Genomic DNA, 12,063 nt, shown 5'->3' on the forward strand with positions numbered 1-12,063 from the left:
ATAAAATCAGTAAAATAATTAAATTACGAGAATGGAGAAATAAATTGTGGTATATCCATACAACACAAAACTACCCAGCAAGGAAAAAGTGAGCACCTAAAGATCTAAATGCCAACATGCATAAATCTCACAAACGCAGTAAAAAAAAAAGTGTCTTTGTTTGTTTTTTTAAGAGAGAGAGCATGTGTATGAGGGCAGAGGGGCAGAGAGAGAAAGAAAATCTAAAGCAGGCTCCACACTCAGCACGGAGCCTGATGTGGGGCTCGATCTCAGGACTCTGACATCATGACCTGAGCCAAAATCAAGAGTTGGATACTCAACCAACTGAGCCACCCAGGTGCCCCATTCACAGTTTAAATTGTAAGGAAGGTTAAGAGAAAACAAGAGAAAGCGGGCAACACTGAACAACTGAAGGGGACTTGGGTTCTCTTTCCCATCATGGGGATGGAAACCTGAGGTCTCTGGAATGTTCTCCAGAGGATATGCCCCTTAGCTCCTCTCTAAGCCATGGACTAGAGCACCAGACATATTAATGACGAATCTGTGAGAGTAAAAAATTTAGTGATGAGAACACAAGGAGATAAAACTTACAAGGTAACTGGCTTGACCGGTGCCAAGAACGACCTTGTTTGAAATCTGTCCCAGAGTCCACCAACCATCTAAAATCGGCATCAAAATGAATGACATATTTAATGAACAAGTTATTGTCATTTTTTGTCTATAAGCTCCGGTGGCCTTAACCATCCGCACCGCGTGAAAGGCAAGCCTCAGTCTCCCAACGGAAGGCACTCCCCAGGCACCCCTAGAAACTCAGGGGTTTGCTCCAGGACCCCCCGTGCTCTCTGCTTTGCTCTCAGACCCGTGGATCCCATTTGTTTTCCCTCCTCATTCACCTCCTTTGGTTTGAGGCCCTGCAAAAGGTCTGATTTGGGTTTTCGTGCCAGAGACTATGCTCATTAGATCCGCTTTGGCCCACAGTGTTCATATACATAATTACTCTCCTCTTTAACGCCATGTGTCGAACACGGTAGAGAGCTTCATCGTGAGAGATGGTCCTGGGGCTTGTCAGGCCTCTGAGGGATGAGGAACAGAGCAAAAGGATGAGAGATTCAATGCAGGTCAGAGGTGCACTGCAAGCGCAGAGCAGGGCCATCTAGTCCAGGGTCGGGGGGGCAGGAGGGAGGTCAGAGAGAAGACCTGAAAGAGTCACAGGACTTGACCTGGAGAAAACGAAACCCTGAAGGCAGTGGGACACTGTCTGCAAAAGACGTGGTGCGAGGAAGAGCGCGGATTTCACAGAGGCTCGGCCTAGAGCACTGGTTTCACTTTACAGAAAGTGACGGATTTAATCAGCGGAGCGATAGGAAGTGATTCACGATTCAGGAAAAGTTCCCTGGCTGTAGTGTGGATAGTGTGGGAATCTGTGTGCTGAGTTCTTGACGTTCAGAAATGGAAACTGAGGGGCGCCTGGGGGGCTCAGTCAGTTAAATGTCCAACTCTTGATTTCTGGTCAGGTCAGGATCTCAGGGTCATGAGATGAAGCTCCGCCTTGGGCTCCGTGCTGAATGTGGACCATGGCTGAGATTCTCTCCCTCCCGCTGTCCCTCCCTGCGCTCTTTTTCTAAAGAAAAAAAAATGTACTATACTATACTATACTATACTATACTATACTATAATATAATATAAATGAAACCAGACATCTCTGGAGACAATCACCCCGGCTTTGTTTTGCTAGACAGTAAGAGCGCCGTGACTCACGGGCTTCCCCATTCTGTCTCAGAGCACAGGGGTTAGTTCAAGGTTCAACTTCAAGAACTGTTCTGGACACAGGTTCTCTGGTGGAATCATAACTGCTTTTCCATGCCTTAGTCATTATTTACTCCTCCTTGTGCATTTTTGATTTTTGAGATGGAGGCAGTCTTTAAATGAAATTTTTAAGAAGTCCAGTGTAGGTAATATTGAACTATTTGAGGTCACTGATGACTTTATGGTTATTGCACTTCCAGTCCATAAATATATACGTCTCCTTGTTCTTTCCACAATTCTTAGGATAAAATGAGTATTTGGGTTTTGGCCTTCAGCTTAGAAATAAATGCATGGTTGCAGAAATGCACCTATATATATAAATTTTGGTAAAGGCATTATTATGCACACACGACTGAGGTCCCTACTCACCGACCTGGGTTATTGCTGGGGCCGCTTCATATCTTTTCAGTGTAAAACACTGTGAAACCAGGTCAGCAGCTTTTTCCACCGTTGTTTCTTCTGGATCGGGTTTTGGTGGTAGCATCTTGTCCCAAGGAACAACTTCATATGCTCTGTGAAATGATCAATTAAGGACATTTTATGAAAAATGCATATTCGGATGGCATGAGCCCCAGCAGTGTCCTGCAGCGTGTTGGGCAGATTTTGAGGTGTCCCCCACGATTCCTGCCCCCTGCTTACATATCAGACACAAGCCCCTCCCCTCCGCTGTGGGAGAGCAGATGAGAATGACAAGATGTCCCTCCCACGATGCTTTGTCGGCAACTTTACACGGCCAAGGGTTGTGCCTACATAGTTAAGGTTCCCGATTGGTTGAATATGAGTTAATCAAAAGGTGGATTCTCCTAAGTAGGTGACCCAAACAGGTGAGCCCTACAAGAGAGACACACACACAGCAGACACGCCTCAGCTGGCCTTAGAGAAACGCCACGAAGGGCGCGTGGGGCCCAGTCGGTTAAGCATCCGACTCTTGATTTCGGCTCAGGTCATGATCTCAGGCCCTGGGATCGAGCCCTGCGTGGGCTCCCTGCTCATCGAGGAGCCTGCTTCTCTCTCTCCCTTTGCCCCTCCTCCTCTCTTTCAAATAAGTAAATAAAGTCTATAATAAAAAAAAAAAAAAAAGAAAGAAAAAGGAAACACTTCACGAGCCCAGCAGCTGGAACGAAGTGCGTGGGGCTCCTCGAGGGCGAGCTGCGCCCCAGCCTCGTGGAGGGCGCGGATCCCCGCCCGGGAAGCTCGGGCCCTGAAGCCAGCTGGGCTCCGGCACTGCCACGGCCGGCGCGAGGTTTCAGGCGTGAGCTGTGGTCACGGGCCGCGCGGCGGCAGGAAACCGGTGCCTTTAATTATCCGCATCTCCCAGGTGGCGCACAGACACTGCCCCGACCGGCAGCAGGGCAGGAGGCCATCGACTTACAGGTAAACAGGCGGTGGCTCCTGGTGGCGGGAGTCAGGACGCAGGTCGGGGGCTCCGCCCGCAAGAGTGGGCCACGCTCCCGCTGCCCCCCGCGATCCCGAGTCACAGGGCCTGCAGCGTGGTGCCAGGAGGCCGGCCACGCGGGTGGAGGAGCGCCGGGCGCACAGGCTTTAGCTAACGGTTCCACCTTGGATTCCAGGCGCGGAAGTTCTGTGGTTTCGGACACGCAGAGACGCAGGACACATGCAGCTGCGTCGACTGCCTCCCATCGAATCCCGAAGGAAACAAAGGGCTCTCGTTCCAGGGGCCGCACCGGAGGGACAGACGGACGGATGGCCGGAGCTCTGGCAGCCCCAGCGCGCCCAGCCGAAGGCTCCAGCCATCAACGAGCCTTCTCCTTCTCGTAGTCAGTTTGCAAACACTGACTCACCAGTGATCCTCATTCCCTCGACTAATTCTTATTCAGAGATTATTATGTTTCAAGTACTGTGCTAAGGGCTTGGGATGAAAGGGTGGATAAGGAACAACATAAAAATTATATGTACCGCATTAAATGATACGAGGATTCATTAAATTAATATTTGTGAACCTAAATAGCACAGCGATGGCTCCACACCGGTGGTCACTGGTGCGCATATGCTTTCAACTCACTCACCCTGAAACGACCGTGGCCTAAAGAAAGGCTAAGTCTTATGAAATAGTTTTAATTGTGGGAAAAGCTTAAATGGCGCATTTTTTGGATATAATATCTGAATGGTTCTGTGAGCTGAATTAAATCTTGCAAGATGCATCTCTGAGCCTCTGATGCATTCCACGAATATCTTATAGAATTTTCCATCCAGGTTATACAGGTTTGTTTTTCCTAAGAAAACTTTTATAGGATACTTTTTAAAGAGACTATCGAATAATGTGATGTCATACTTTGTTTTCTCAGAAATTCCTAGGTTCATGAGCAAAGCATCATGAGTTCAGCCAAATTAGTAACTAAGAGGACTGCGGAGTTTTTTCTGAGAGACGCTAAAATGTGAATATGATAGAAAATGAAATGAAAAGGGGATCCCTGGGTGGCGCAGCGGTTTAGTGCCTGCCTTTGGCCCAGGGCGCGATCCTGGAGACCCGGGATCAAATCCCACGTTGGGCTCCCGGTGCATGGAGCCTGCTTCTCCCTCTGCCTGTGTCTCTGCCTCTCTCTCATTCTGTGTGACTATCATAAATAAATAAAAATTTTTTAAAAATAAAAATAAACCTTTAAAAAAAAAGAAAATGAAATGAAAAGCCAGAGAGAGGGCGCCTGGGGGCTCAGCAGTTGAGCCTCTGCCTTTGGCTCAGGGCGTGACCCTGGGGTCCTGGGATCGAGTCCTGCCTCGAGCTCCCTGCATGGAGCCTGCTGCTCCCTCTGCCTGTGTCTCGGCCTCTCTGTGTCTCTCGTGAATAATAATAATAATAATAATAATAATAATAATAATAATAATAATGCCAGAGAGGAAATTAGAGGCCATTTCCTTAAAATCCTTCATGTTTAACATGAGAAAGCTGAGAATCCGGGGTCTCACCAGTGGCCCCCAGACTGGGAATGCTTTCTTCAGAGCTCTTTACTCAACTTGTTCTAAGATTCTGAAACCCAGATCCATACCATGTTTCTTTCTCCTTCCTTCCCTTTCCTTCCCTTCCCTTCCCTTCCCTTCCCTTCCCTTCCCTTCCCTTTCCTTCCCTTCCCTTTCCTTTCCTTTCCTTCCTCCCTTCTCCTGGGAAACTCCCTATTCCTGAGGACACCTCCTGAAGCCTGGGGGGGTGTGTGCCGTTGACATGCAAGCGGCCCGGGAAGCTGGTGGCTGAGGCTCACCTGCTGGGTCCAGCGCCCCGGAGGGAAGGACTTGGGGGGGACCCAGCACTCTGGGGCATCCGCCCAGTTGGCCGGCTCCCCGGCCTCGGGGCAGCCACCCCTCTGCACCTGCCTCCCCACTCTCTGTTGCTCTGCTGCCTTCAAAGCCTCCCCGGGCCACTGCACTCATCTGCTCCCGGGCTCGTGGCCCTCGGCCCTTGGCAGCTCCGCGCGCCCCTCCAGCACCCTAACTGAGCCCGCCAACGCGCGTCCCTAAGCCCAGAGCCCCACACTTCCCTCCGGTAGCTCGGCCACGGCCCCCTGGCCCACAGTCCCTGGCCCACAGCCCCCTGGCCCAGGGCCGAGGCCACCAGCAGGTGTAGCATCCCCTTATCCGGCCCGTCTGGCACCGAGCCCTGGCGTCTCTCTCTGGGCCCCGGGCCCCGCCGCAGCTGTGTCGCCTGCCCACCCGGCGACCTCGGTCCGCGCTGCTGTTCGACCTGGAGCCCCGTTGTTCTTGATCCGTCTCCTCCAGGCCCATCCCCTCCACCTGGAAACCGTGCTGCTTCGGCCCAGGTGCAGGTGCAGGTGCAGCCCGAAGCCGCAGGGCCGACCCTCCCGAGGGCACCCTCCTCCCTCGCCGGCACCCGCGCTGCCCGTCTGTCCTGCCCTCACGTCCCTCCAGGGAGGCCCCGCGGCTCCAGCTGCTCCCGGGGCTGCGGCCACGGGCTCCAGGCCCTCCTTGCCTTCCCCCGCTTCTCCCCCTAACTGCGGCTGGTCCCACCCTGCTCCAGGCCCCGGGCCTTGTTCTTCCTCGGCCCGGGCGCCCCCCCCCCCCCAGCCTTCCGGGCCCTCCGCGTCCCCTCCACCTGGAGAAGGGCCACCGCAGAGATCCACGGATCGCTCCTTCGGGGACGCCTTCCGAGCCCTCTCAGCGCCCGACCCTGGCGGAGGGCCCAGGCCTCCTCCCCTAAGGATGCCTCCCGGCCCTGCCCAGGCGCCCCGGATGCTCTCATCCTGTTCCAGCTGCTCCCTTCAGCTGCCAGGCTCATCTGAGATGGGAGCTGTGTTCAAGTCCAGCGTGCGCTTGCGGCCCACCTCCCTCTAGAATGAGAGCTCTTGGGGCAGGGACATCCTCGTCCACCGTAGTCCTGGGTGACGCTCATGGCCCAGGGCACAGACACCCAGAAAGCGCTGCAAGCGGCCGTGCTCCCAGTAAACCGCCTCCTTCAGGCCCTCCTGCTTTTGTTTTCTGTGCTGCTGCGCTCTGACCTCCTCCCCTCTCTCACCGTTTCCTTTTTGCTTTGGAATTATTCTTCTATTAAACACAGTTTTTCTTTAAGACTCTCCTTGACTGGGCATCCCTGGGTGGTGCAGGGGTTTAGCGCCTGCCTTTGGCCCGGGGCGCGATCCTAGAGACCCGGGATTGAGTCCCATGTCGGGCTCCCTGCATGGAGCCTGCTTCTCCCTCCACCTGTGTCTCTGCCTCTCTCTCTCTCTCTGTGACTATCATAAATAAATAAAAATTAAAAAAAAAAGACTCTCCTTGACCTCCTCATTTTAGCCGTCAATGTGAGTATCTGCGTCTGATGTTCTCTGCATTACTCACCGAATCTGGGCCATGGTGGACACAAAGAGGTTGTGTCATGAAAGGAGACATAGAAACAATTCATTTTTCCAATTTTTAGTATCTTTTAAAAAGCTTGATTTGTTTATTTGAGGGAGGAGGGGCAGAGGGAGAAAAGGGAGGACAGGGAAAGTCTCAAGGAGACTCCCCACTGAGCACAGAGCCTGAGGCGGGGCTCCAGCCCAGGACCCGAGATCGTGACCCGTGACCTGAGCCAAAGTAAGTCACCTTCAGCTGCTTACCCTACTGAGCCCTCCAGGTGCCCCCAGAAATACATTTTTTTTTTTTTAAGATTTTATTTATTTATTCTTGAGAGATAGAAGGAGAGACAGAGCCAGAGACACAGGCAGAGACACAGGCAGAGGGAGAAGCAGGCTCCATGCACCGGGAGCCTGACGTGGGATTCGATCCCGGGTCTCCAGGATCGCGCCCTGGGGCAAAGGCAGGCGCCAAACCGCTGCGCCACCCAGGGATCCCCAGAAATACATTTTTAAATCAAAATTCTACTGGGAAAAATGCTTACTTTTGTGTTGAGGACTTGTAAAATGAGTCCTTTGCAGTGTATTTCCTGTTTGGTTGTGGAAGCGGTTCTCCATCCTCCTAGAAGGTGTGAATAATAAGTTAAAGGGGATCACAGGAATCACATATACGGGGGAAGTGCTCCCTCCCTGTTTTCTACGCACCATGCTTGCCCCCTCCCCTCTGCTTACCCGGAGGGTGGAGGGTGGGCCAGGTTTAACACTGCCCACTTCCCTCAATCGCCTGGGAAATTTGCCTTCCTTGTATAATCTCCCAGTGACTAAGTTAAAATTTACAAAATGTGTGTTCAAGTTCATGGGAAAGTCACTTCTTTAGGAGAAAGCTCTTGAATTTTAAATGTTGCCAAATGATATTTTCAGCACCATGTAATTCAAACATCTTAAAAAGTCTCGTCTGTCTTGTCTTCTAATGATAGGACATTAGTGCGGCACTATTTCCCTCTTCCTGTCTTTCATCTTATTTCATTAAAATTACTTATTATTATAACGTTTATCATTACTATCTTTAAGGATTACTTATTTAAAGTCTCCACAATATTTTATCCGTGGTTCTCTGCCTGCTTTTGCTTCTTGGATCCTATTTGTTTTTTTCTGCTGCTTCCATTCTCTTTGGCTGAAGTTCTACTTTTGGTAATTTTTTCAAGGGTATGAACTTCTTCTAACTCAGCATTTTAACTAACCCATTCTCACTTTTCTATACCATTCTGTTTGAATTTAGAATTCCAGTTTAATGGTTATGATTGTTTAGTAGCCTAAATACATCTCATCGACTTCTGGACTGTTCTCCAAGTGCATGGAGTATGACTGGCTGCAGGTATTCTGTGTCCGCCCACCCCCACCCACTCGTAGTATTTAGGATATTTGTCTTGGTTTTCCTATGGAGGAAATTTGTTCAGGAGAAGACATATCTCTTTCATCTGGCTTAAGCCTTCCTGTGCTTCTCTAATCTGAGAATGCATGACTCTCACCAGTTTAGACGAGTCTCCATTTTTGTCTCTTTATTGTCAGTGGATTCACTTTATTTTCTTCTTACGAAGATCCCATTAAGCAAATACTAGGCTTCCTCATTCTGTTCTCCACGTGTCCTAACTTTTGCATCTCTCCATACTTAAATTCCCCTTCTGGCCTTATCCACTTTCCTGTTCACCACACTTCCTTCTTCCCGTTTCTAGTGTCTGTTTAAACTTGCATGTCATGTATTTTTTAATTTCACCAAGGCTACATCTAGTGAAATCATGTAATATTCTGCTAGTAGGATGAATCATACATTTTTTTTCACTTAGAATTGTTTTCTAAAATTTTTTATTGGTACAATAATTTTGACATCTTAGTAATTTTGCTGTGAAAAATGAAATTCCACCTTACAAGAAAGAGGACACTCTTCAAGACCACTCCGTGGCATCTTTACTTATGTATCAGAGCAAATCAGCCAGTGAAAAAATCCGGGGCCTTCCATATGGCTCGTGGTTTAGTCAGATATTGGTAAGAGAGGGTTTAGTTGTGTCTGCCAAACTCTGCCTCAGTGATTTTTGGAGTTTTTCTGGTTTTGTAGAACTACTCTTTGCCTCCAAATGCAGTCATACCCTGCTCATAATGTGAGTTTGGAAGAAGACTGACTGGAGGGGCCACCGGAGCAGCATCTTCAGATTTTAACATCTCATTCCAAGTGTTTGCATTGAAATTTTGGTAAATTCCATTGTTGATCACCACCCAAAGTACAATGGGCAAGTTGTACATGCAGGTAGTTGCCACTTCCACGCCAGAAAGCCAAATGCGCGGTCTCCTTCCACACAGTTGCCCGCTGCCCTGGGTTTCTATCTTTAGCCACTATAGAGGCTGCACTGGAAGATCTCAGACCAAGTCCCATCGTTCCAGAAGTACTCGCATCAAGCCTAGGATGGGCAAGGTCGTCCTGAAGCACAGTGTGTCCAGTATCCATAGGATTTGCTCCTTCACTCACCAAAAAACAGTTTCCAGGTAGTTGTTCTGGAACATGGTCAAATGCTGTGTAATAATTCATAGGCAGGGATTTGGGGGAAGCTAATTCCTGTGCTATTTGGGCCCATTGGAGATTATCCCCAAGATGGAGGGGGCACCCTCTGATATTCCTACACCAGAGAAGAGAGGCAAGTTTCTTCCATTTTAAACTACTGTGATCCTTGGGATGCAGCTTCCTTGCTCTTCATTTTTCCTCTCAGAGTTTTCTCCACTTGCACTCTGGAGGACACTACCACGGTGTTTTATAAAATTGTCCTAAAAGCTGTCGAGGGACAGCGTTTATGTCTCCTAGCAAAGTTACAGCAGGCCTTACATTTTCCCCTAATTCTGTACAGATACCAGCCGTATGCTATCACTCCTATGTGGAATTTAGGAAAAAAACCAAACAAGCAAAGGGGGAAAAAAGAGAGAAACAAACCAAGAAACAGACTCTTAACTCTGGAGAACACACTGATGGTCACCAGTAGAATGAATTATATGGATTGATTTTTTAATGTTAAGGGCATATTTTCACGCCTGGGATAAACTTCACTTGATCATAATATATTATCCTTATAAATTACTCATTTTGATTTGCTAACACTTTGTAATCATTTTTGTGTCTCTGTACATGAAGAATATAATTTCTGTAATTTCCTCCTTTTTTGTAATGTCTGTGGTTTGGGAACATTAGGTTACGCTGGACTTCTAAAACTAGCTGGAAAGTGTTCTTTCTTCTATTTTCTGAAATAACTTAGATTGATGTGATTTCTTCTGAGAATGTTTGACAAAATTCAGCAGTGAAATCATCTGATCCTAGTGTTTCACTGCAGGCAGCTTTTTGATCAGAAAAATTAAATTTATTTAATACATTGGGGGCACTCATGTGTTCTATTTCATTTAGTAACGATTTTAGTAAGTTGTATTTCTAAAGGGATTTCTTCGTTTAATCTAAGACACCAAATGAACTGGCATACGGTAGTTCATAATATTTTCTTATTTTGCTTTGCGAATCAGCAGTAATAAACTTTTTCATTTCCAATGTTGGTAATATGTGTTCTCTCTCTTTTTCTTGATCATACTAATAAAATAGCTATCACTTTCATTGATCTTTTCAAAGAAACAGCTTTTAGCTTTAAGTTTTCTCTCTTAACGTATATTTTCTCTTTTCATTGATTTCCACTCTTATCTTTTTAATCTGCTCTCTTTTTTTGTTTTAACATTCTTCTGGTTCCTTAATCATTAATCTTGAATTTTCAGAACTTCCTTGTTTCATAATATAAGCATAAAAGGCTATTTTTTTTCTTTTCAGCAGACTTTTAACTGCATTATACAAGATTTGATAGCTTATATTTTCATCATTGTTCAACTTAAAACATTTTCTGTTTTCTTATGATTTCTTCATTGACCTTATGGATTATTTAGAAGAATGATTTTTAATTTAAAAGCATTTGATGTCTTTCTAAATATCTCATGGTTATTTATTTTTAATTTAACTCTGTGGTGGTTTAAGAACACAAATAGAATTATTCCAATACATTTAAAGATATGAAGACTTGTTTTATGCTCCAGCATATGATTATGATCAATATATCATTTGTATTGATATGCTTTCTGTTCATTTACTTTCAGCCTATTTCTATCTTCATATTGAAAGTGTACCTCTTGTCAATCACATATAGTTGTATCTTGCTTTGTTATCCACCCTGATAATCTCTGCCTTTCAGCTGAAATGTTCAGGATATTAGCATTTAATCTAACAATTGATATATTAGGATTAGATGTACCATTTCATAATAGTTGTCTATTTGTCCCAATGTTTCTGTTCCTCTGTTCCCTTTTTCTTCCTTCCTTATATTATTGAAATGAGTGGGGTCTTTTAGAATTCCAATTTCTGTCATTGGGCGGCTCTTTAATGATACCCCATTATAGTACATTTCTGTGTTTTAGAGATTAAATTAGATGTCTTTAACTTTCCACAGTCACTTGGGAGTTGATATTGTACCAATTCACATAAAATGTACAAATGTCACAACCACGAGTCCATTTACCACACCTCACCATTCCTTATTCTATTAGTTGTCACATATACTATATCTACATTCATAATACACTTCAGAGAACAATATTAGACTCCCGTTTTAAACAGTTATGTATACTTTAAAGAAATTAAAAGGAAAAATAATCTTAAATAGACAAGATTTCTTGTAGTGCATGTTCATTGTAAATTTACTTCCTTTATTTTTCTCTTCTTGCAAATTTGGTTACGTAATCTTTTAATATGTTCAATATAATCAGGCCCCCAGATTCTTCCAGGTCCTAATCCGTGGAAACTGCATGTCAGCTTGCACAGAGAAACGTAATTTGGATTGCAGATGGATTTAAAGTTGCTAATCAGGTGAATTTAAAATCGGAAAATTGTCCTAGACATTCAGATGGGCACAAAGTAATCCTAGGGTCCCTAAAAGTAGAAAGTCAAGGCAGAAGAGTAGTCAGAAAAGGGAAGAATTCAACCTGCCACTGCTGGCTTTGAAGATGAGGACAAGACCCATGAGCCAAAGGATGCAGGTGGCAAGAAAATGGGATTCTACTTAAGAGTTTCTAGAAGAAATGCAACCTTGCCAACATCTTGATTTTAGCTCAGTGAGACCCATTTTTTACTCTGACCTCCAGAAGTATAAGATGCTGGATTTATATTTTCTTAGCCACTAAATTAATGTTAATTTTTTATAACAGCAGTAGAAGACCAACAGCCTTCATCATTGAAAGTGAGAGTTTCTAGATGTAGTGTTCTTGTGTGATGTGTTTCTTTCTTTTGTAAATATGTCGCTCTACCGTCTTCTTGTTTCAGTAGTGTGATTAGAAAGAAGCCTGTAATATTTCAACTGATTTTTCTCTTGCTGCTCTCAAAGTTCTCTTC

At 46.0% G+C, this 12,063-nt stretch overlaps 1 protein-coding gene across 1 annotated transcript in view; it reads right to left on the bottom strand.

Annotated features, from left to right (window-relative positions):
* The window catches only part of SPMIP7 (sperm microtubule inner protein 7), a 59,832-nt gene that overhangs the window by 23,292 nt on the left and 24,477 nt on the right, over positions 1–12,063 (bottom strand). The window contains exons 3-5 of the mRNA XM_026006641.2: positions 7,151–7,227; positions 2,180–2,318; positions 592–659 (exon numbers count right to left, since the gene is read on the bottom strand). Of these exons, the coding sequence (XP_025862426.2) occupies positions 592–659; positions 2,180–2,318; positions 7,151–7,227 (284 nt within the window). The remainder of the gene's footprint in view (positions 1–591; positions 660–2,179; positions 2,319–7,150; positions 7,228–12,063) is intronic.

The sequence above is a fragment of the Vulpes vulpes genome, chromosome 5 (genome assembly GCF_048418805.1).
Source record: "Vulpes vulpes isolate BD-2025 chromosome 5, VulVul3, whole genome shotgun sequence".
Taxonomy (NCBI): Eukaryota; Metazoa; Chordata; class Mammalia; order Carnivora; family Canidae; genus Vulpes; species Vulpes vulpes.